General features: G+C 31.3%; 1 protein-coding gene across 1 annotated transcript in view; it reads right to left on the minus strand.

Moving 5' to 3' along the window:
- The window catches only part of LOC129222783 (mitochondrial import inner membrane translocase subunit TIM50-like), a 41,103-nt gene that overhangs the window by 9,960 nt on the left and 4,219 nt on the right, over positions 1–26,924 (minus strand). Inside the window, exons 2-9 of the mRNA XM_054857322.1 lie at positions 21,597–21,628; positions 20,832–20,853; positions 20,693–20,751; positions 18,955–19,074; positions 12,668–12,775; positions 8,344–8,442; positions 8,108–8,264; positions 6,961–7,064 (exon numbers count right to left, since the gene is read on the minus strand). Coding sequence (XP_054713297.1) covers positions 6,961–7,064; positions 8,108–8,264; positions 8,344–8,442; positions 12,668–12,775; positions 18,955–19,074; positions 20,693–20,751; positions 20,832–20,853; positions 21,597–21,628 — 701 coding nt within the window. The remainder of the gene's footprint in view (positions 1–6,960; positions 7,065–8,107; positions 8,265–8,343; positions 8,443–12,667; positions 12,776–18,954; positions 19,075–20,692; positions 20,752–20,831; positions 20,854–21,596; positions 21,629–26,924) is intronic.

A 26,924-nucleotide genomic window follows, 5' to 3' on the forward strand; every position in this document is an offset into this window, starting at 1 on the left:
CATTCATTTAATTAGTGCTGGATAAACATCTTCCTCGGTTCATATTCATGTGAATTTGTTTTAAAATTTAATATTTCTTGAAAAGAAAGTTTCATATTTTCACTTTTTACCTAAAGTATCTTTTCAAACACTTTTCTTTGGGAAGAAAAAAATCTGCTTTTAAATTAACTCGACACTTTTGAACTCAGTTTTGTTGAATATTCACTTTAAAAATAAACTCCTCTTAATGTTTATAGTTAAAAGTTGCCACAAAATCCAACAGATGTCGCTTTAGTCTGACCAGGTTTTTTGTTTGATTGATTGATTTCAAACTACAACTTTTGTTGAAATGACTGAGTCTGATAAGATGTGTATCAAGTGAAGCCTTGGTTGAAGCAGTGTTGGGCATTAATCAATTATTTTTTCAATTGCCTAGTTAATTGATTAAAAAAATAATTGCAATTAAATTAATTGCAATTAATTTAATTGCAATTAAATTAATTGCAATTAAACTATTAATTGCACTTTGCAATTAATTTAATTGAATTAATGTACGTTAATCGTTTTTCACAGTTAAAATAATTGCAATTGATTTTTTTAATTGTTTTATGAAACAATTAAAAGTAACAATTAACTTTATGTATCAATAGGTACAGTGCAGCGTACAGAGTCCCAAGTATTATTAAATTTCATATTTTCGTTCAGTGCTGATTGCTCGCTCGGCGCGTGAACTAGTCTCGTTTTGGCAAGCTTTTTCCACACGTAAATGTTTGTGTTTTAATTAAGTGTTTTAAATTTGTAAAAATCGCTGTTTTAGTTTAACCCGTAACAGAAGAGGTGAGAAAGAAGGACATATCATGGGACGTGAGGTCACAGAGACCGCTCTGTTTTACATTTTTTTAAAAATCATGTAATTAAAATACATTTCTGTAACTTCTGTCAGATGTTCTTTGGAGTTTTATTAGTACGGAAAAAAATTTTAATTTTTAATTGAATTATACCTTTTCGGAGGAAATTTTGCTGGAGCCATAAGATTTTTTCAGAAAAGTCATATGCTGCAGTAAATAATTTATTGCTCGCAATAAAGCCGAACCTATTGTACATTAACTATTTTATTTTAGGTATTTAATGTATACAAAACATTTTAATTCTAGAAAACTGATATTATCGTCGCCTGTCCTGTCTAGTGTTCAAAGGAGTCTGACTGCGACTGGGAAGCCCCCGGTTTGAATCTCGGCTTGGGCATGGATGTACTTTCTCTCTCTTGTCCTTGTCCTTTCTTTGTGTGAATGTGTTTCTGTGCTGTAAATGGTTGCCTACCCTATAAACGGGTCCTTATGGCATGTATGCAGGGCCCGATTAACCTTTGAAATTAGGGGGAGCTCGGTCTCATTTCGCCCCCCCGAAGTTGTTGTACAGCAATTCTCGCCAAATAATGGCAGTAAGAAATTGAATGAAATTTAACACTTCACAAAAGAAACTAAGTGGCATAAATATACATTGAAACAGAGTTGAACCAAATCCCACATTTGAAAATTTAACTTGTGACCACATTTTATTAAATGTGTCTTTAAATGTATGAAATTAAATATATATCTTTTTTAATTATATAATTCTTCCAAAGATTTTTATTTGGCAAGCTCTGATGTTAGCAATCTCTTTAAAACTGCTGTTAAACGCAGAAGCTGGTATTGTTAAGCATATATTTTCAGTCATGTTAGGGCCTCTGAAAATTCCTTTTACGTAATTAGGCCCTGCATGTGTGTACTGTGGAAGTCGGACTTTGAAAAAGTGAACCAGCGCATCCAAAATTGCCACCTTAACTGGCTCACGGCAACAACAATTGATTATATCACATTAAGAGAAAATTTTGACAGCATCTTAACTTGTAGTGTATAGCGTCGTATTTCCGAAAAACATTCGGCCTAAATGTCCTTAGAACATTCATTGCGTAATTTTTGTGCGAACTTTTAAAAACTATCAACCACATCTAGAAAATTTTGCATCTATTCCGCATCCCAACGTTAAAAGCCATGTTTACCACTGCCGGAAATTGTAGCACTGAAGGGAATGGGGAGGTGAGGTCTCACAGCCTAAAGAATGCAATTGAAATTTAAACTAGAAGCTCTTACAAAAAGATGCTGATTTAAAGCAAGGGAGGTGTTCAAGGTCACAAAAGAAAAAGCTATTGGGAGAAACCATTCAATCGGACTGAAAATGAAATAGGGGTGGTAGGATAAGCTTTTGAGCGGTGTGTGAGACCGCATGTGTCTTCTCCCCTGTTGCGGGTTAAAGTTATAAAATAAAATGGCGTCGATAAACGAAATGGACGAAGGCAGTAACATGTCAATGACTTTTCGGGTTTCGGACAATAATGAGTCATTAGAAATAATTTTGCCAGTGCCACCAAGTCCACCAACCGACACCGCCGAGTCTTCATCATCTTCGCCTGAGCGACTTCTCCTACTTGATGGAACATTTTTTAAATTCTTGCCCGAAGAGTCTACTGGTAATAAAATCGCAGCGCTTTGTATGAAATGTCCAAGAGATGTATTAACTAAAGTTAAAGGTTATCATAATTGCACGTCGAACTTTTTGAATCACCTGAAGCGAAAACATGGGCAAGAATCGAAGAGTACAAAACATATTCAAAAAAACAGAGAAGTGAGGTACGGGAAAAAAATGATACTATTGTTAAAATAAAAACTGGAAAAACTAGTAAGTCAAATGAGAATACAACTACACAAGAACAATTCGATGAAAATATTTTGAAATATTTTATACATTCTATGATTCCATCACGTGCAGTGGAAGATCCAAATTTTTCTAAAATGTTTATGAACTTGAAAATATCAGAAATGGGGCTAACTGTAATGAGTCGACGTACACTAGGACGTTGTATAGGAAAACACTACGAAATGCAAGTAGCTAAGATAAAGTCGGAACTACAGGAAGTTCCCTATGTGTGCACAACAATAGATATTTGGTCCAGTAAAAAAAGAAGTTTCATCGGAGTTACAGCACACTGGATCACAAATGATCTACGCAGAGTTTCTGTGGCGTTAGCTTGTCAACGATTCAAAGGTGTCCACAGCTACGATCAACTATTAGATATAATTAAAGAAATTAACGGTGATTTCGGCCTCAATACGAATAAAATTGTTGCATCGGTGACTGGTAATGGCAGTAATTTTGTGAAGATTTTCAAAATATTCGGTGTCAAATTGATCAATATGAATATTACAGATGAAGTTGTGCTAGACTCTCAGCCGACAGAAGCCATTTCTGAATCAGATGTTGAAGATGAAGAATCATCAAATTTAGAAGATTCTGAGCATAATTATTTCCTTCCTGCTCAGTTACAATGCTGTGTACATACGTTAAGCCTTTGCGCAACTACGGACGCGAACAAACTTTTAAGCGAGCAAGACACACCCTTGCCAGACAGACATTAAAATTAACAAAACAATTGAAAACTGTAGTAAACTACACTTACAGTTAACATTTAATTAATTGTTAACTGTAGATTAACAATTGATCAATTGTAATTGTGAAAAATTACAATTAGCAATTAATTAATTGTTAATTGTAGTAAACCACAATTAGCAATTAATTAATTGTTAACTGCAGTAAACTACAATTAACAATTAATTAATTGTTAACTGTAATTTTTTACAATTACAATTGATCAATTGTTAATTGTAATTTTTCACAATTACAATTGATCAATTGTTAATTGTAATTTTTCACAATTACAATTGATCAATTGTTAATTGTAATTTTTCACAATTACAATTGATCAATTGTTAATCTTTAATTGTCCATACAATTAAAATTTGCCCAACTCTGGGTTGAAGTAACACCCACCTGTTGTAGGATCTACAGGCTGTCAATTCCACCTGTTTTCATTTGAAATCAACTTTTTCGATTTTTGTTTGTTTAATTTAAACTGAGTTTTTTGTGGTGGGTTAATTTTGGTTAAAGGTTTCAATTTGTATATAAATTGGAAGTTATGTAGATGCATAGAGAGCCATACTATCATGAATCTAGTTATTTTTTTGTTTAAAAACATATTAATTATTCATAACATCATTAACTCTCTTAAGACAAATAAATTTTTTAAAGAGTTCACTGATGTTAAAGATTAAGGAAAATTTAAAAAAAGGAAAAAAACCCTTCGATTAATTTTCAAAGTTTAATTTCTCTTGGAGATTTTATTTAATGTTATTTTCAATGGATGCTTGCAAAGTATTTCAATATAAAATGGCTTATGAAAATGTATTGAGTATAATTGAGTTCCTCAGACCTATTTATATATTATTTTTTTTATATATTCATGGATACAAAGGCACCTGTCCACGGGGTGAAGGGGTTGTTGTACCCACGGACAAAAAAGATGGTTTTTAAGAAATTGTTTTTGAGATTTTCACCTGACAAAAATTGCCAAATTAGATGATAAGTTGTAGATTCAGCTAGAAATCTTTTCCGATCGATTATCCATTCCCAGAGACCAGCAAAAATTGAAAAGTAAATTTTGTCCATAGGTACAGCAGCTTCCCCTACCTTAAACTCCTGATTATCCAAAGAAGCAACAGGTACAACTATCGTGGATAATCCAAAAGACTACAAAAATAAGGAACAAAACCATAGTGGTAACAAATCCAGGAAAAAAAGTTCCCTGATATTTCCTGATTGAGCTCCAAAAATTTCCTTGATTTTTAGGACAAAAAAGGTGGTTTTTAAGAAATTGTTTTTGAGATTTTCACCTGACAAAAATTGCCAAATTAGATGATAAGTTGTAGATTCAGCTAGAAATCTTTTCCGATCGATTATCCATTCCCAGAGACCAGCAAAAATTGAAAAGTAAATTTTGTCCATAGGTACAGCAGCTTCCCCTACCTTAAACTCCTGATTATCCAAAGAAGCAACAGGTACAACTATCGTGGATAATCCAAAAGACTACAAAAATAAGGAACAAAACCATGGTGGTAACAAATCCAGGAAAAAAAGTTCCCTGATATTTCCTAAATTGAGCTCCAAAAATTTCCTTGATTTTTAGTTGTAGTTAGTTTAGTTTAGTGATCATCACACAGATGTAAAGGATAACAACAGTAATACAGCACAAAATTTGCAAAAATAATTCAATTGCAGACTTATTTCCAGGTTATAAAGAACCTTTTTATCATTGCAAAAAGAGGAAGTTACGCATAAAAATATTCGACTAAGGGCAACCAATGTTTGAGTGACCTGCCAGAAACAAGTGTGTCAGATTTCTTCTCTTTTTTTTTTCTTTATTGCAAAATTTTGTACTAGACTGAAATGACTTTCTATTCTTTTGATTTACAGAACAAAAATAATTTATTTCTAAACACATATTATTTGGAACAAATAAAGGGTCTCTTTTTTTTGTGTGTGTGTGTTTAAAATGTTCAAAAGAAATGGAAAAAAAGAGACTAAAGCATTCAGAAAGCACTGCAGGAGACTTTTTCTAAAAATAACACTGAAGAAATTTAACCAGATTGTTGATGACTTTCCCCTGAGAGGACGTTTGTTTGTCCTTTGCAACCAGTATTTTAGGTCAGTAAAACGAATGTTAAACAAATATGACAGATTATTACCATGGGAAATTCCATCCTTATAAGTGAAGTTCTGAAATTACATCAAGATTCACCGTCTCATCTGTTGAAAACAATAAAATCTGTAACTGCTAAAACAGGTGCCCTTCATTTTTTTCAAGAGGATTTATCTCCCAAATTGAGATTTTGGAAAAAGATTCTACTGGGCGACAAGTGTTTTCAGCTATCAACATTCATGGTGTTTGAATATTCGAAGGAACGGTTTCAGGCTAGCTATTTTATAAACGGTTTTCAAGAGAATATTGCAAAGTAAAGCTTGTCGGCTGAACAACCTTTGCCAATACTGAGTATAAAGGGGAAATTTTCATCTTGTTGAAAGAAATAACAAATATCAAGATGATTATTCAGTGCAATTTTTAACATAGTCATACTAATATGAACATTGAACTTTGTACACAAAACTAGACGAGAAGGCAGAAGGATAGAAAAAAAGATTTCTATGGAAGATGTATTCGATGAATATAAACGTGAATATAGTTTTATACACATGTAAAACTCAGTTTGTTAGATTTTTTTAATTTTTTTTACACCAGACTATTATTTCACTAAAACAAGACGAGAGAAAGAGAAAAACATATTATGTATTTTCTTAGGATAATGAATTTATGGATACAGACTTCACTAATTATTTTTGTCACTTAGTTATATTATTTTTTACTATCATAAATCAGCTTGAAACAAATCTGTTTCATTTGATTTCCAATTTCATCACTCTAAACTTATCTTTCAGGATATTTGTTGCAGAAAGGACAAGAGTCCAAATTAAAAAGAAATTTTTAATTAATTTCAGTGATGAAATGAAACATAATTTAAAGTGAGGTAAGGATCCAACTTGTGCCTAGATTAGTCAAAAAAAAAAAAAAAAAATGTAGAATTTAGATCATTTCTGAATGAAATAATCACTTTTTATTGATTCCTGGAAAGTTGATTTAGTTGGACTTATGCTCTTTCTGAAATAATCGATTCAATTAGGAAATAATATTAACTTGAAGCAGGGTTTTTGAAATATAATTGTGCGTATAATAGCACCTTTGATTTTCTAGCACTCAATTCAGGAAAGAGCAGTCACTCTAGTTCATTAGCAATGAATTATCATTTTTGTTTTGAATTGAAAATATAAAAACAAAAAAATGTTACTGACACTATGAGCAACTAACAACAAAACTGTCCCTGGGATAATTTATATGTGGCAAATTACAGCGAATTAATGTTTTAAAAATATAAAGAAACCTTGTATTGTTTAAATTAATGCTAAAGATTTATGAATTTCTTGTCTGCTGAAATGACAACACATTGAACATTCAGAACCTACTTATTTTGCTATAAAGCTATTTCATATACAAACCTGAAGTTTCCTTTGATTTTCTTTAAATACTTGAATTGGATCATCGAACTGGCTATAATACTCGAGAACAGTTCGTACATCTTCAACTTCACTTGTGGCTATAGCTGCAAATCATAAATTTCAACCATTAATACCGTTTTTACTTATGTTCATTTAAAAAAAAAAAGTCTAATTTTATAAGAATACTCTTAAAATGCATTTTTTCTTCAGTCATGTTAACATGATACACTACAGCACAATACTCAGTAAAACCTTACAACAATGAAATGCAATTTCATTGTTATAAGGAAGGTCTAAAAAGTCACGTCTGAGAATTAAGTGGCAAAATTTTTGGAGGGGCTTGCATTTCCTAAATGTGGTTCTGCTGGTAAGCAATTCTTTTTAGAATCTGAGAAGATTACACAGGGAGGGGAAGGGGGCATTATATAGAAATAATACTTTTAAATTTAGAGTCCCCAATTCTCAGAAAATTCCATTTGGATGCAGTTAACTTAAGATCTTAAATGAAGAGGATATAAATTAAAGTTTGTAGATGACTTCACATGTAAGTATTGGGCAAGAAATTAAACTTTGAAAAGAAATTTAAAACAACATATTCTTTAAAAAAAAAAGGAAAGAAAGAAATGAAAGCAAAATAACTTTCATGCCAAACCTTTAATAGTTTTGCTTGAAAAGCTTTCATGTTGCTTTATTTGCTTAATTTTTATGAATTGTATAAAAGATATATGGATAACATTAATGTACAATTATTACAACAAGAAACAATTACTAGAAAATATTTATTTTACCACATACTTCTATTAAATCTGTTCCCCAGAAATATGTTGTTAATAAGCAAATGCACAATTTTGGAACAATGAACCTTTTTCTAAAACAACTGCTGATTTCCGGCAAAGTTAATTTTAAAAACAGTTAAAAAGAAAAAAAATTATAAAATCTGTAAATCTAATCTATGTGGATTTTGGGGACCTTAAAAATATTATTAACTCATATTGAAAATTCATCAAGAACACTCTAAAATACTCTCATGTTGAAATTGAAAAAAAAAAAAAAAAACACAAATCATTAATCAAAATATATTTATAAAGTAAGTTGATATAAATCATAATAAAGTAGTCTATTGTTTCTTAAGAAATAAAAAACTTACCACGCAATAGATTTGCCAAGTCATATAATGTCTTATCATCATCATTTCCTTTCCACCGCTTCAATTTCAAAGCGTTTTTGGGTTGAAGTTGGAATGATTTTTCATTCCAATCTACATATATGATTCTTGACAGATCTCGATTTAAACAAGATAAATCCTAAAATATTAAGTGAATTATATTTTTCAAAAAACTTTTTAATTATAAAAGAGAAAAATGCTGATTAGAATCCACTAACTTTTACATGATGTCCACTCATGTACCTCGTAGCATCTCTGAATAATCTGTACATTATGTATCCATTAGGGTCTAATGAATCAATTATAGGAAAAGCTGTCTGAAATTGAAAATAGCAATAAAAATAGAATAATGAATTATCAATTCTATAGTAGAAAATGGAAAAATGAAAATCCATTGCAAAACATAAACAAAAGAATTTAAATTTATTGCTACAAAAATATTTTTAATACACAACAAGTGTGCACACTCTCGATAACAGGGCCATAACTCAAAACAGATTAAAAATGGCAGTAAAATCAAAATTAGGTATGCACTAATGGCTTATTTACATAGCTTTTAAAGTTGTTCGAGACAATTACAGTAAAAATTGCAACCAAAATATGGGACAACTGGCTTGCCTATGTGAAGCATTTGCGTTTGGACTTATGAGACAAATTTGATAAACTTTTCCTGCAGCGAAATTAATCTTACCATACTGCTGCACTCTATATGTCAGCACAGGTATGCCTTCTAACAACGAAAGTGAAAGCCTGCAATTTCGCACAATGAATTCATTGAAAATCCAGTTTTCCTAGGAGTAATTTTTCACAAAAAAAAAAAAAAAAAAACAGCCAAAATCTCAATTATTTGTTTATTTTTGCTGGAGGTTTTTTTTTTAAAATGATGCTTTACTTATGAAGTATTAAGGAAGTTATGGTATACCACTTCCCCCCCCCCCAAAAAAACCCTTGAGAAACAATATATGTATGATTTTATAATAATAGGGCAATACAAATCATTAGTTAAAAACTAAATTCCCACATAAGGTTACAAATTCCTAAATGTTATTCAACTTCAGGTAAATTTGAATTCAATTGAAAACTAGATTTTAATTTAAAAAAATTAATGCCTCCAAAAAGCCAGTCAGTTTTGAATTTTGGTACTCTTGCATACAAAAACAACTTTTTTTTTTTTTTTTTGTTTAAATGATCTTTATTTGGACATTTCAGTCCCACATTTTTCTTTAAATAACATTCTTTTTTCAGTTTTGATCAGCTCTAAAACTTTACCTAACATCTTTAAATGTTGCCTATTATTACAAGCTGAACAAAAGCAGAATGGCTAAAAGGTACGTCCAGTTCCTTAATTAACAAAACTGAGCACTAATAAACTCAGATTATTGAAAAGGCAACTAACTGAAACTGTTTCAAAAGAAAATAAATTAAAATGACTTAAATTTAATTTTGCCTCAGATGTGATGTTCTTAAACAACCAAATGTTAGTTTTTTTAGGATCAACGGCAAACATCATTTTAACATGCTCCCACATACATAAAACTAAGATTTAAAAAAAGGGGGAGGGGGAGGAATGTAACATCCACTGCGAAAACAGTTCAGATGTAAAAAAAGGAAAATAATTTAACTGTTTACATCAACAAACCAACAAAAATGGTTGAATAAAATATAAACAAAGGAGAGGAAAAATCATTCACACACTGATTGAAAGGCAAATAAAAACAGCACTCATTTCATATGTATATTACATCATTTTTACACTATCTTTTTTAAAATTTTGAAACATTTATTTTTAGTGGAAAATAATTGAACAACCATAAATTTTTGATGTTTTAGTAGCAGGATGTAGCAAAGAGTTGAAATTCAGCACTTGCTGGAATAGCCTTTTTTTTTTTTTTCTTATGTGAATTTTTACTTATTTGATGGCGTAGATCTTAAACTTCTATTCCAAATCTGCTGGGTTCCTTGACTTTTTTTTTTATAAATAACTACTTCTTTTTCACTAACTTTTCATCCATGGTAGGTATGACCTACCATGACAAATTGTGACAAGGAATTAAGCAGCATATAGTCATTTTTATTGGAGCTGGAGATAGGCCAGCTAAATCTCTAAATGCCTTTGTAAAATGCACCCAGAGGGAAACAAAATCCAATAGTTTAGATTTTGTTTCTATCTGGGTGCATCTTTGGAGCTAGCAACAGGTAGATTTTCTAAGAACAATAGTTGGTTTGAAATGCATTTTTTGAAGGAAAGCAGAAGAAGCAGAAGAGGAAAGCAGAACTACAGTGAAACTTCTATGAGCGACCATCTCATTACATTACCGACCAATTTTCTAAGGCAGGGATTTTCCTCCTTATCTACTCCATAAAAATTCTGGGGGAGGAACCATCAAAACCTCTCCAAATGACCAGAAGAATGAAAAACTGAGCACCCAAAATGAAGGAGTTTTCGGTAAGATAAAACCGAAAGAGAGATAACGAAAAGAAAGCAATAAAACATTTTAGTCTGGACACAAATCTGTCTCCTCTTGCTTCTTATGAAAGTGGAAATAAACCAGAATAAGGGGTTAGTACTCAGATTGCACTCACGATAACATAATTAATTTTTGTGGCTTAAGGCTGAACTAGAAACAAAAATTGGTTTAGAGAACGCAAAGAATCTGAAGCAGAATAAACCTCTTCTCACATTTTAAAGCAAATCAGTTCCTAAATGGAAAAATAATGTAAGAAGTTAATTTTAGAGAAGAAAAATTAAGATTTCTCTTATATCCTTAATATATATTGTTATTTACACACTGTAAAAGCAGAATCTGTAGACTTCTAGGGATAAAATATGCCTTACTCATCTTAAATATATGCCTTACTCATCTTAAATTTAATTAGATGTGTAAAAAAATAAATAAATAAACAAACAAATAAAATAGCAGCACCGTTTAAACAAAGCAGCTAATACGCTTTTTTCTATTTAAAAAAAATCTTTAACTACTTTCAAAAAGAAAAAAATAATAATTAATCATAAAATCTTTTGTTTTTCCCCTGCTGCTAAAAAATAATTTTTTTAATGAAAAAACAAACTTTCCAAAACAAATAAAAACAATAAAATCTCAACTTAAAAAAATAATTTTCATGATGTCAAAAAAAAAAAAAAAAACGTCTGCACATATGTAGAAACATAAATGACTTCGAGTTTATACGCCGAAAATTGAATACATGAATTTAAACTTTAGAGTGAAAATAAAAACAAGTCATATTAACAATAATTATTTCACAGTTAAATCATGGCTGCGGAGTCGGAGTCAATCTCATTTTGGGATAAAAGAGTCAGATTCAGGAGCCGAAGGTTCCTGATTTCCTGAAGGAATTCAAAGACTCGGAGTTGGAATCAGTCATTTCCCATAGAGTCTGCAACTCTGCCAATGTTTGCAGAGTCAGAGTTATTTTGGGATAAAGGAGTCGAATATCCAAGAATCGGAGTCAGTAATTTTTCTCCGTGTATAAATTTTTGCCAAAGCTACAAAGTCAGAGTCGGAGTCTGACTAATTGTCGGGCACAGGAGTTGGAGTCGGAAGTTTGTCATAAAGAGCTTTTTCCAAAAAAATTTGTTTGAAGTAAATCTGCCTTCAAGTGCAGAATGTACATTAACTTTCAGTTTCCCTGTTGGCGCTAATGTTAAGAGATTTGAACTGTTCAAAATTGACCAGAAAATTGTTCAAATCAAAAAGATATTTTATATACATATTTTTCGTCAAAACTTTTTCCTACAAAGTTTGCTTGAAGCAAATTCGCCTCTAAGTTTGTGGAATTGCCTTGAATTTCTCCGTAGGCGCTAATGTTAAGTTTTTTTGACCTGTTTAAAATTGAACGAAAAAGTTCAAATCAAAAAGTGAAATACAGGAATGAGGTGTCCTTGCCGAGATCTTTCGAACAAAAAAATATTTGTTCCATCGGACTATTCACTCAAAAGTTATTAAGGGAGGGGCAGGGGGACAGACCGACAGACATTTTTCCCCATCTCAATACCCTACTTTCCAATTTTCAAAAATTTATTATTTATTTTTGACTTTTTTTGTTTTTCATGGTATTTACAAGATGCATTAAGCCTTCTTTCATGCTTTTTTTTTTTTCCTTTCTCTGACTTTTACTGGGAAAAGGCTAAAAACGACCTCTAAGAGTGACCAATCTCCATTAATGACCACTTTTTTCAGGAGCGGAAAATGGTCTCTTCAAGAGACTGTACAGAAGGGAAGAATCGTAGATCTGCCAAAAATTTTCACCCCAGATAAAATAAATCCCCTGGTTGAACAGGAATATCAAAAATTTCGTTTCTAACTTACGGAATAAATTTAGATTATACTTGCTGAAAAATAAAGAAATAAGTAAATAAAAAATAATCTTTCAGTCTTATGCTATATTTCAATTCTTAAAAAGCAGATAATATTTTAGCAAAATTATATATTATATATATTTTTTTAAGTGGGTTGTAAAATGGTTATGATTCTAATGACTAATGTTTGAAAATCTTGAGAAAAATCTTTAAAATATACTTACAAAACCTTGTTCACTGGTATAAATAACTATTTCAAAAAGAGGTGGCCCAGCATGCTGTAAAAAGTAGTCTACGCCTGGTCTTTTTTTAAACCGCCAACCTGTCTGATACTAAAATAGATAACAAACATAAATTCAATTAACTGTGACTTAATACAAACACAGTATAAAGAATTCAGTCAGGAATCTTGGATATAATGCTGTCAAAATGTGCAGCTCCATTGTTCATTTTACACTCTAACTTTGTAATTGACATGATTAGTTACAGAAGTTAAAATTTTTAGAAGGAATTTTTTAATTCTAACACTTTAAATGTTTAATATAGATACTAAAATCAAAATTAAATGAAACAAATAAGAATTTTCCTGTCAAAGTTTCAACTGGATTTTACAATCAAAAAAAAAAAAAAAAAAACTTACATTTTTATTACCTTGCACAAAGGAAAACATACATTATTTTGTTTTAATTTCTGAAGAGTTGCATTTTAGAAAAAAAAAAAAGGACCCCTGGACTAAGCTTTATTCTGTGGTACTGAAAATTATATCTATTTTACAAAACTCTTGAAGTTTAAGAAAATGCCACAGAAACAAAAAAAAAAAAAAAAAAAAAAAAAAGTGGGAGAGGATTCAGTTTTTTGACTATAGTTCAAACTGAAATTCAAATATAATAACTACAGTATATACCAGGACAAAAAAAAAAAAAAAAAGAAAGAAAGAAAAAGAAAAACATACATAATCAAGTATAATTATTAAAAGTTTGTATTTACATCGATGGATTTTTTTATTATATAGTTTTTAAAAACCAGAGTTGTTTCTTAATACAAGCAGTAGAGTTCAGAAGAAATTGCAAGCATGTATAACTTGGTGAAATAAATTCAATATGAAATATAAGCAATTTTCAGTTAACAAATTTTCATTATCTGAATGCAAATTACTTGAAATCATATCAATTTTAAAGTCTTCTGAAAGAATTTCAAGTTAAATTCTAAAGGAAAATCAAGCTAAAAAGTAGAAGTAAGAATTTTTTGCTGAAAAGTAGGACTTTTCCTACTTAAGAAGAAAAAAGTAGGAATAGTAGGAAAAGTAGGACGAAAATGAGCCCTGCATGTAATGCCACAAAAAAAGGAATTTAAAAATTATTGACTTTATCTTATGATATGTTCAGGTTTCCTTTTTTTTCCAGCTGTCATTTTCACTGCTAAAATACAATGAACCTTATAACGATTACAAAGTATTGTCAAAGATTAAGGGAGGGGGTCGTGACCCTCATGACACTCCCCTCCCTCCTTTCTTGTAATACCCAAAAAAAAAATTGAATTAACACTAGAAAGACGAAGGCGATCATTTTGACCGCAAACGATTTTCAAATGCTCATATTTATTGCATTTTATTTTAAAACTCTTTTCCCTTTATTGACTTTTCCTAACTATTTATTAAGATCTCACAAAAGTAAATTTTATTTCTTTAGGCCCATTATTACAATTGCTATAAGTGTTTATACCTAGAAAGACTGACGGCAGTCATTTTGACCGCTGTTATTTATGCTTCCGGTTTTGTTCCCTTTTCTCTTATCAGATATGTGCACTATGGATTTTTTATTATTTGGCAGGGTGAATAGCATTCTTTTGCAATCAGTGGGTTTGAGCAGCATCTGCTGGTCACGTGCAGTTTTCTGAACTGTTAGGAAAATGCGAAACACCTGTTGGTCACGTGCTTCTTTTTTTTCTGCTGTTATAAAGCAGGGGGCAAAGTTGAGAAAGGTGACTTTGAAAAGCATGGGACCGGACACATTATATTCTTTTGGTTTTGAAAAGGGATTAATTTATAACAGGTGGATTCTAAAAACTTGTGCTGGAATTATTTTGTGCAAAAAAACGTGTGTTTGGCTTGAAACATAGGCGTTTCTTTCCTTCGATGTTCTTGAAAGGTCCAGCCTAATTATTCTCTTTATGATGTCACGAAGGACCGTTCTAAAGGAAAACTTATCAGAAAATGAATTCCTGCAACTGTTGCAGGATTTGCCTGAAATTGATTCTAGTTTGGATGCGTAGTCTAAATTATCTGGGGAGGAATTTTCAATATCATTTACTTACTATATATATGCTTTTCACTTGATAGAACATAAAATTAAATTAAAAAAAAAAAGCTGCCTCAGACGAATTTACAGGTTATATTATGATTAAATTGTTAAATCATTTTATAATGCATCAAAACACATCTTTCCTATGATTAAAAATCCCGAAAATACATCATTTTCACATTTTTAAGTGTAGCGATCGAAATTACCGCTGCTAGTCTTTCTAGGTATACGGAAAACGTTGTCTTTCTAGTGTTAAAAAAATTTATTTCGATCAAATTTTTAATTTTTTAAAGCAAACTTTCAAACATTGTCATGGGTTTGGGTGGGTCATGACCACCATGAACCCCCCCCCCCCCCCCCCCCCATTGTATTCGTTACTGACGGAAGGAAACTTTGGTAACAGAAGGACATTGATCTATACTGATATTGGTTGAAATTTCAGAATCATATATATAAGATAACAAACTTATTTCAAGTTAGTAGTCAAATTCAAAACATATATAAATAATATTTATTCAAAAATTAGATACTTTCATTTGAACAGTCTTTTATTCTAAAATTATTTTTTTAATGTTTCATTATTTTATTTCTATCATGAATAGTGAAAACTATGTTAAGAATTGCAAAGTTTGTGAAAATCATTTTTATATGACATCTAAATATACACAAACAAAGTTTAATATGCTTGAAATGGAAGCAATGGGACACAAAAAATCAAAACGCCCTTTAAAAGGGTACAACGGTTCCTTTAAAGACTGCTTTGATCTTCTTGGAGTAACAATCTAAATTTGTAATGCACACTTACATCAAAAGACAAAAACTGTTTGAAGAAAGAAAAGAAGAAGTTGTGCTAGCAAATTTTGCAAAAAACTTGCAAAGCAATTAAAATGCAGAAAGAAGTCCAGGCCTCACAGGCATTTGGCATTTAAATGAGAAAAGAATTGTGCATGTGCATGTATACGTCACAAAATGGATCATGGAAAGTGGCAGTTTTTGCATTCATTGATGCTTTGATCCGTGACTTGTTTGTTTCTGTTTCCCAATTAGAAAGTATGTCTTTTATTAGTAATAGAGCAGCAAGCCAGTTCAGGCAGAAATATTTGTTAATAAACTTGACATTTATGTCGGAACAATACAATATCAAGACTACTTGGAATTCTTTTGCCAGAAGCCTTAATGAAGGGGGCTGTTGATAGCATCTGTGGAACGATTGAACGTATTGTGTTGAGTAATACCTTGGAGACAAACATAATATGCACTATTTGAAACCTGTAACAAATTATGTTTTTGAAAAAAGTAAGTAGTTATTTTCTGCAGAAAAAAAGAACTTCACTTCAGAGAAAAGACTAACTGTTATGAATGATGTTCAAGGTGAAGATACAACTGAATCAAGTACACCAACGATGAGACTAAGCCGAAAGATGCATAAACCGTTCAACAATTTTGTAAGTTGAATGGAAAGAAAAAAAAAAAAAAAAAAAAACAGTGGCGCAGTGAGGGGGGGGGGGTGAAAACATCCCCCAGAGCCATTGGTTTTAACTTAAATGTAAATTCTAAAACAGTAGTTTATGCATATGAAAGGGCTGTTTTCATCAAAAACCTCCTTCAGAAGGCATTTTCGATCAAAAAAAAAAACCTTCCAGAAGGTATTTTACATCATAAAACCCCTCCAGAAGGTATTTCTGATCAAAAAAAAACCCTTCAGAAGGTATTTCTGATTTAAAAAAAAACCCTCCAGAAGGTATTTCTGGCTGCACTAGTGAAAACAACTACTTAAGAACTATGTTGGACAGGTACTTCATAAAGATGATGAAGGAATAGAAATGTCTTGGTTAAAAAAGCACGATAATGTGGGAATTACTTTTATTTTCCCTGAAAAAGAAAATGAAGGTTTTATTGACTCTGATCAAATCATTGAGAAATAAAAGAACCTGGAAATTGTAAAATTGCTCATGCACTAGAGTTCAATGTAAATTTGAATTTTAAGAATGTTTCAGTAGCTCAATAAATGATTGCAAATTGAAATCTATCAAGTTTTATTGCTTTGAACTTCTTGTCTTTCTGTTAGAGGCCATTCATTAATTAACTAACAGGGGTGATTGTGACTCCATGAAAAAATACCTGAACATTTTTTCCAAGAAGAAAAAGTGTTTTGATGAACATATATATATACACATTACGTCTATGCATACATTATTTATATACATAATTATTTGTAGGGGCTAAAACTCGAAGTTTTAATTGGACTTAATATGTCCATGTGCATGGAGGGAATTCAATTCTTTTAATTTTTTACATTTCTTAAAATTTTTCAAAGAATGTTTTATTTTCCTAAACTGTATCTGAATCCTTAACCATTAATTATATTCATTTACTGAAAGTGCATAAAGATTTCAGAAATAAATATTTTTAGGGCAAAAAAGACAGCATGTATTATGATCACTGTGCAATAGGGCTAGGCGATATCCGAATTTTAATACCACAATATATTGCTCTCCAAATATCGATATTTTCGATATATATAGGTCGTTAAATTCAACATTTTATGGGGGGGGGGGGGGGGACTGCAAAGCCTATTACATAAGCATCTGCAACAGAGAAAAGCCATAGGCCATCTTGGTGAATAAATATTTTAGCAATTTATTCTAATAATATAGCTACAGCAAGGATTTTCACTTACGCTTTATACCAAACGTAACGTCTTCAATTTGGACTTTCAGCGTTTCATTAAACATCGACCTAAATTTTATGAAAGTGGGTTTTTCTGAAAATATAGGAGTTCCGGTATTTTCGAAGATGAAGATACCCGAAATGAAGATGAAAATACCAGAAATCCGGTAAAATACCGGAACACAATCACCCCTGACCTAACGATGATTTTGCCAATTTTGACTCTCCCCCCCCCTCCATCTAATGGTACGTAAGATTTTTCAAGACCCCCCCTCCTCCCTCCTATTCTTACATAATATTTCATTTTATGTTTCGAAATAACAAAATGATTTTAGAAAAGTTTCAGTCACTCCCAGTTTGGTTTAAATCATTTTTTTCCCAACAGATAAGTTATATTATTTTATTGCTGCTATGCTGCAACTACATATTATCATTATATTATTAAATAAATATCTAGTCTTAGGAATGTCATTTATCAGTAGTTAAAAGTAACTTTTTAAATAATCTTAACAAACATAATTAGTTAAACAATCTACAAACCAGTAACACTTTTAAAATTATGATCAACTAGTTTTTAATAAACTTCCAAGAAAATAATTCAAACAATTAAAACAAGATAATACAGATCATCTAGACTGACTGTTTTTCAGAAATTTTGTTGCATATGATGTGATATGAATTAAAAGTAAAACATGCCACACATAGTGCAATTCTTTTATTATATTTTACACTATTTATTCTTTGTAATACAAGTAAAAAAAAGCTTATCCCAACTTGTTTTTTACCTTCCAGTTGCAAACGAAACATGATTCCTGCCAAACCACTTGAGCGCACAATTTCTAATATAAAATATTGTCTTGGAAAATCTTATCCCAATTTGTTTTTTACCTTCCAGATGCAAATGAAATAGGTTCCCTGTCAAACCATTTGACCGCACAATTTCTAATATATAATGCCGTCTTGGAAAATCTTATGTAAGAATGGGTGTTAGCCCCCTCCCCCAAGTAAGGGTACGCAGAGATTTTCCCAACCCTTTCTCCTTTAGGAACCTAACGTAATTAATAAATGGACCCTTACTGCCATTCCGTTACCATAAACAAGTATGTAATTAATATGCTTAGAATAATTATTTTTAAAAACTAGGAGTCAACTCATAATGATTTAACACTCTTGTTAGTGCTTTAATTTTTTTAGAATTTTCCCTTTCATAGTTTAGCTGAACTTTTTGGAAAAATATGATAGGGAGAAAATTATGTCGAAAAAATGTCCTTCCGTTACCGTTTCTTAAATCTGAACTTTAAAAGAAAGTTATAAAAATAAAATCCCTCGCTTTGGCTTTTTTAGCAACTTGCTACAGTGTTTGAGAGTATACACATCAGTTTTTGAAAAAATATGAATTGGTTTTGCTCACAGACATAAATACATTGATTTCTCTGTTTAAAGTTTCATTACCACTGGAATTTACTAATCATTAAATTACCTAATAATAAAAATTAGCAATGACACATAACACCCATCATCACACATAAATTTAGCCTTACCGTCCAATCCGGATGGACTAGTACTCCCGTCATTTCTAAAACCAAAGTATAAGGAGGCTGATAATATGGTTCAGTCAAAGGTTCAGGCAAAAGCTTATCCCTTGATGGTTCCTTAATTAACTAAAACAAACAGATTTTCCAATTAAAATTTATAAGCATTGTAATTTTTTCACACTTAATTAAGAAAACACATTCCAGACAAAAAATGACATGCATAAGAGACTTCAACTGTTGCAACATGCTTCATATGTCAAAACTTTGCTCTACACCCTATCTTTAGCTGGTTCTTTGAAACTACCTTATAATTTTCATAAATAATGAAAGCCTTGGATTAAGTAATTACTAATAACAAAAAAGTAGCTACTAACTTAAAAGCATCAGCTGAATACAGGGAACGATTTGAATTTTCAGGTTTAAATAAAATAATTCAACTTTTTTAACTATAATATGAACATTTGCTCACAGAAATAGAATTAAAACTAAATTTCCTTTTAAATGCAGTGTTCTAAAAGTTTCCTGAAAATCTCTAAACGATAAAATTTCTTCATTTAATTCACTCCTGGTGTTATCCACAAGTCACTTCACGCAGGAGTGCCATCCTTTCATGTGCCTTGGTGCTATGGAGCATCTCTTTAAAAAAGAGCTCAAGGTCCTCTAACCCCCTTGAAAAATCTGATAGCACTGACTTTCTAAAATGGCTCCCTCCCTTAAAAAGTTTGAAGGCACTCTTTTTCCTGTGATACCGTGGCCACCGTTGCTTAGTAATCAATACATTCCAATGGTTCAAACTATTACGGTCACCTAGAAGTAATTCCTCCCCAAAGATATACAATGAGCAAAGCAAATCCAAAATGCAATGCAATAGAAGAAGTTTTAACACATTAATCAATTTTGTATAATAACATTTTAAATAAAATGGATTTTTGACAGTAGTAAGTAGAAGTAAAAACCTGAAAATCAATGACAAAGAAAATAAAATATTACCAAAATCAACTACTTGTAGTACCAAACCATGCTTAGTTTCAAAAAAAAAAAAAAAAATTAACACTTTCAAAACCATATACATTTTTTAAGAGTAAAATATGAAAAAAAAAAAAAAACAAAGTTTGAAGAATGAAAGAAAACAAAAAGTCATAAGTTTTAATTATTTACTTTTATGGGGGAACTAGAAGTGACAGAATAACTTTATGATGCATAAAATTACGAAATATTTGCAGATAAACCTAAAGCCTAAAAAGGGTTACACAAGTGATAATTATCTCAGGCAGAGACAGAGGCTTAGCTCTATTCCAACAACTTTTAATTATGAAAAATTCCTTTTCCTAAATTGAGGAAAATGTAAAGAACTATAAAAGCCTAAAAGCAAAATACAGGATAGACAGCAAGTACTCAAATTTAAAGATAAAATATTGTTTTTACAAGCAACAATATCATAGGCTTATTTAATTGCTTACAATTAAGCACAGTGGGTTTGTAGAGAAGAACTTGCTATCACCTTGAGGTAGGTCTTGATGTTATGCTACAAGGGATCCCCTTATTTTAATGAGAAACGTGACACATGCAGCAGTCACAGTAAAGCTAGGCTTTACTTTGACGGCTGCTGCTTGCATTGCCGAAGCATATAACTTTTACTCTCTAGAAGAGAGTTCTTGCAAAGTCAAAATGCATTAATATGTCTGAAATTATGTTGCAATTTAGTGCATTATAATGTTATTCTAATTTTGGTAATAAAACTTACCTTATTATAAAATACTATTTCTCTGTAAGTTCTGTACAAATAAGCTTTGAGAGCTGGCACTAAAATAGAAAGATAAATTAGAAATTTTGAGTCTATAATGTAAGCAAAGAAAAAGAATAATTTAAAAATGGGAACTTACTTTCACTGAATTCATCTTTTATCTATAAAAAAGGTAAAGTAAATTAATACTTCAAAACAAGTTAAAATTGTACTAATTAATATCAAATTTCATAAGTTTAATACTGTGCTTGAAAAAACTTAGCCAAAATTAATTTTAGTAAATGTTTTTCACTAGTTTTACTTAATCTTTACTTATTATTAAAAAGAAGTGTCAGTCTGTGTACAGTTTGCGGCTAGACTATGCTACAACAAAAATCCCTAAATCTACAGGTATCCCAAAATCTGAGTTCAAGCACCTTGAATGCTATTTTTTTTTTTTTTTTTCTAATGGAACTAATACGTATATCGTAGTAACTATTTCCTGTTGGTCCCAAAAAAGCGTCGCCAAGAAAACAATGTATGATGACATACGCCGTACATTATTCTTAGTGATGCTTTTTTAGCACCCGCAGGAAAAATTTAGATAAAAATACATGAACAAAATACTTAAAAACACAACATACATTGAGCAACATACAACCACAGCAAAAAACATCATGAATGCATGCTTCAAAAATACCAAAAACTAGAAACTTTTTGTACACCAAGAAAAAACTTCAATTAGTTATGCAATACTCTCAGAAAAAATCAAAGATTATAATTGATAAAGTTTACTAAACTGATCTTATGCTAGATTTTCAAGAAAAATAAGTATATTAAAATAGAGATAAGAATCTAAACACAACAAGTGAACTTTTATATATTGAATCAACATATTTACGATATTCAATAAAATTATACTTACAATGTCTCCATTTTCATCTAAATTTGGAGCACCTAAGAAAAAAAAACAATTTCTAAGTTAAAAAAACAGAATCATAAGTTTGATCACAAGAAAAAACATCTCAGAAAGCACAAGGCAGTCCTTTAGATTCCATTCTTATAAAATATGTATCAGTTAAAATTGAACAATGATATGTGTGAATGTGTGTACCATTGAATCTGCCATTAAGCATCTACTTTCCTTCATAAATTTCAGCTTTTGAAGACGTTTACTGCAAGTATCCCTCTCCCTTCAGTTGACAGCACACAAGGACGTAGCCAAGGGGTGGGTCCATGGTTTCCGGACCCCCCCCCCCCCTCCCGAAAGACCCCTCTCCTTTTTTCTCAGTTGTTGCATCTCGCATCAACAAACTTTTTCCGAAAGATAATGATTTTATAAAACGCAGCATTCTTTCCCCTTAAATATTCCCAGAAATCGGCAATTTTCTCAGCGCTTGAGTCAATTCAGAACACGAGAACCTCGTGCAACAACTGCAGGTTCCCAATTTTCGTCTGCTTTTTGCTGTGTCACCTACTCCGCCCGAAACGGGGAAATGTCCCTTTCGACTTTCAAATCAGCTGGGTCCTGTGACCTTGACATTCAGCCCCTCTCCTTGGTCCATCAAATTGCCATTGCCAAAGTAAAAACAAGCATTTATTGCCACTTCCGCCATATCCCACAGTCTCATTGGCGTGGTTTTCTTTATTTCTTTCTCTTTTCTTTTTGGATTTTCGTGGATTTCGTAGACGCATGTTGTACGAAAGACAGCCAGAGTGAGGTGCGTTCCTGGTGAATCAGTAATAGATTTCCGATTCTTTTCTGTTTTAACACGCAGTTTTTATCTACGTCATACTTATAGGAAACATATCTTGAACAAAATTGTATGCAAAAGAAAATTAAGTTTACCCAAACTAGGTAAGTCACAGTGCTCCCTTTTAAAGTTTTCTTGATAATACGAGCAATTTTACGTCTTAATGTGTTTTTCCATTTAAAAACTAATTTTAGATTCTAAGCCAGCAGAGAAAAAAGAAATTCTACACATTTCGTGTGTTTGAGGATGAGAAAAATAATTATTGATTTTTTTTTTTCATTTTAACTTTATATTTTTGGCATGGTTCATTTCAGATTCATTTTATATTTTGATAAAAATTTTATTTGAACTTTTAGATTACTTTTAACATCTCTCTAATTTCTGAGTAACAAATTACGTAGATTTTTTACTGATGTTTTCCCCCCAATATTTAAGCATGATCATGGAACATATTAAATGCCCCCCCAAAAAAACATTCGTGTTTGAAGGTAAAATAAATAAAATAAATGAATAAATAAAACTTGAAGTTGATGTAACAAACTTTTTACGGTATCAAAATTTTATAGAAAAATTAAATTGAAAATTACTTGAATATTTTACTGTGATCAGTTTATGAAATTACAAGTTCGGCCATATTAACGCATTAATAAGTAATTTATTAGATATTATTACTTTTAAATCTTACTGAATTGTGAGTCTATGATCCCAAAAGAAAAAGTTTTTAATTGACGAAAAAAAAATCTTATTCGATGTTGTTCTATAAAACATATTTGTATTGCAGCATTGGAATACATTTTCTGATTATTATTCACTGCCTTTGTACTATGGAGTTATTTAATTAGCATCTATGCATCCATCTTTAGTAAATTGTGAAGGTAGCATTAAACGTAACAAAAAACAGGCATGTGCATTTAACTATAAATTACTAGGTGAAAATTACCGCTATTTACTGCGTTACAAGCAAATAAACAAAAAAGGTGAATACGAGGTAAATGTTTTTGAGCTTTTCTTTTATATATTGCCTTTTTTTTTAAACACTTATTTTCTTCAAGCTAAAGATATTTACTATTTCTTGTAATAGAGTGTTTTGCTAACATCGTATTGAAGAAAAAAAATCATTACCTGCGTCGTAAAATATAATATGTATTGTTGTTAAAATTAACAACATGTTGTTAAAATAAAATTACACAGATGCTTAATTTAATTCATTAGGTATACATTCCATTAATCGGCATGTAAAAGATCCCTTAGGTCGTTTGACTGTGAATACTCTTGACAAAATTAAATTCCTTTTGCAGTTTCGCATCGAAGAGAGATCAGGCGTCTCCATCTGGTGGAAACTGGGCATCAAATTTTCCTGTGACATTCACATCCGCGGCTTAATGGTGGCATATGAATGACTGGATGCCATATCGTTGGTTCGCACTTGTTCCGAAAAAGGCTAAAGCCTCTAACACAGCCCCGTTAGAAAGAAAAAAAAATGATAAAAAACGGCAATACGCCTTTTCCGATATTTAAAATTTTTTCGAACAGCTTTCACCATTTGAGGAATAGCGACTTCACTTGAGAACACCATTTATTTCTTGCTTCTCTTTTTTTTTCAGCTAACTGAAATCACTGTGTCAGTTGGCTGAAGAAAGAAAATATATATATATATACATATATATATATATATATATATATATATATATATATATATATATATATATATATATATATATATAATGGTTGCTACAAGATAATTAGAAAACGGATAAGATTGGAAACATCATTCTATTTCGTGTTATCAAAAGAATATTATAAATGTAAATAAATAAAAACTAATTCAAGCTTTTTAAATGAAACCTTGTTAATATTTTCGTTGAGAGAGTTGTGAGATTTTGCCTGAAATGTTGTTCAAATCGGACAGGGTTACGTTATGTAACATTCATATAGTTATACATTCGACTCCATAGATATAGATTTATTTATCCTCATATAAATAATGCTGATGATCAAGTAATCCGCGTGTTTCAACAATGAATTCGCACCACCGCATGATATGTAATTCGATAATATGTTTTGGTAATGCAAGGAAAGGCTTTATTGTGACAAGGCTGAACTCGATCCGGTAACCTGAACAGTTTTACTGGTAAGACTGTGTCATAGCAGAGGAATGAAGAAACGAAAACAATGAACGCTATCTACTGGAGTTTAGGGCTAATCCACTGGTGTTAGAGTTAAAATTTCAACTATCAAAATATCACCAAACAGGCAATTGCTTCCTTCAAATGAAGAAGAGTTGAAGCAATTTTTACCCGTCATGCCTTGACGGGTGACTTTTTAGTTTTCAAATAAAATGGCATAAGTACAAATGTACATATTTTGTTGAAATATATTACAAAGCTTTAATATTTTATTAAATTATCGCATGCATTTTCCAAGTAATTTCTAGAACAGTTTTCGTTTTCCGTTTTTCTTTTATTGTGCCCTTTTTATAAATAGAAAATATATCACTTATTTTCAGGAGGACAGAGGTTCACCCATATTTGGAAACTTTGTATGTGATAACTTTCAGTTTAATGTTAATTTACAAACTGACAATAATTAATTTACCACTTAACATAAAAAAAATTTCAACTAATTTTAACTAATGACTCTATTAATCTCAATTATTTAATTAATTTTAGTTAATTATCATATTTTAATGATCAGTTTTAATTGGATTTATCTTAGTCTTGTGTAATTATCAGCTACTAATTCTGCTTTAGCATGCCTCCTCTTTTGAAGTTCGTGCAATCTTGGACCCCCCCCCCCTTAACAAAGTTCTAGCTACGTGCCTGCAGCACAGCATGAAGGGGAGGTTAAGATAAATAGAGATGGATAAGACAATTTAGAGATAGATCGAAAGGTAGATTTCGCCTTATCTGAAGAAAGATATTTTTGTATTGGATAGGGTTCAAAGAAGGGTAACTAAATTCGTAAGGGGGCTCTCAGATTTAGATTATGATACCAGACTTAATAGGCTTAACATGTATAGCCTGGAGCGAAGGAGAGTCAGAGGGGACATGATTCAGTTATTTAAATTTATCAAAATGAAAGATGTAAATGGATTAAATTTTTGCGGGGAAAGCAGGACAAGGGGTCATTGTTTTAAGCTATTTAAATCTCAGGCTAACTTGGAAATCAGGAAAAACTACTACTTTAGCAGGGTCGTGGGCACTTGGAATAGCTTACCGGAAGAGGCGGTAATGAGTAAGGGAGTGGATAGCTTTAAGAGGGCCATTGATCTTCATTGGGGACTAATTAATTGACTAGGACCAGCCTAGCTGGGCCCAGAGCCTGTTGCTGGTCGTCACATTTGTATTTGTATTTATTTGTATTTGTATTTGTATCACCCACTCTCAAGATATTGACATGCAGTATAACCCTGATTTAATGATTGTCAAGAACGTCGATTGTCTGAAAAAGTTATTGTTAAATCAAGGAGCAAAGACATGCAATGCAGTCAAATACGGACCAGTGAAATGCATCATTAACTTGAGGAAATCGTTAAATTGAAGTATTGTATTTTTCACTTCTGAAGCTAACCTATCCTCTGAGCTTGATATCCCAAGTGTAGTGAAACCCACGGATGACGTTTTTAATGGTTTAATCCAATCAAATATGAAAAGTAGGCAAAATCAATTTTCTGTTGGCATTATTTATCTGCTAGTTGATTGCATTCAAGTTCTTAACCTTGTTTTGACAACAACGCAGTAGGCCTGGGCAATGCATCGATGCATGGCCCAGCCCTACTGGTATGCCAGTAGGGTGAAAAAAATACGGTGTGCATCTGACATCATTAAACTGGTATGCATCTAGTGATGTGGATCGGGTAAATACCCAGCGGGTAGGTAAATATTTTTTGGGTATTTACCCAAGGCCTGGGTAAATACCCCAAAACTGGGTATTTTACAAAAAAAATGCAAAAAGTGAATATGGTTTTCAAAAAAAAATCTAAATATGAAATAATTGGTAAAACTGATACATACATATATATTACACAGTTTATGATATTTTTTATTGAAAGACTTGATGAAATTATGAAAGAAACACACCGTGAACCAAAGAATCTTTCTTTTCAATGCCATAATTGGAGAAGTATAAGCAATTCAATGATGAACTTCAGGATTTCAAAGTCACAATCTAGGTTAGTCATATCCAAAATGAAAAAAAAAAGCATGAGGGATGTTTGGAAGAATAAACTGAGAAGTTATTAAGACTATGATGTTATTTATTTAATTGCAGTTTAAGTGATAATGTGGCAATTATAAAACAGTTTTCACATTGATAAGCAAAAAAAAAATCCAGTGTAAATCACTTTTTCTGTTGCATACAATTGAAATTGTGAAAACGATGAAACAAAGCTGTGTATTACAAGCAATGTTCGTCAAAATTTAAAACCAAGAGGTGGCAAAATCTGCTACTTTTTAAAAACTTCCAGTGAAAATCTAGATGGGGCAGTTATTTGTACTGTT

This window comes from Uloborus diversus, chromosome 5 (genome assembly GCF_026930045.1).
Source record: "Uloborus diversus isolate 005 chromosome 5, Udiv.v.3.1, whole genome shotgun sequence".
Lineage (NCBI taxonomy): Eukaryota > Metazoa > Arthropoda > Arachnida > Araneae > Uloboridae > Uloborus > Uloborus diversus.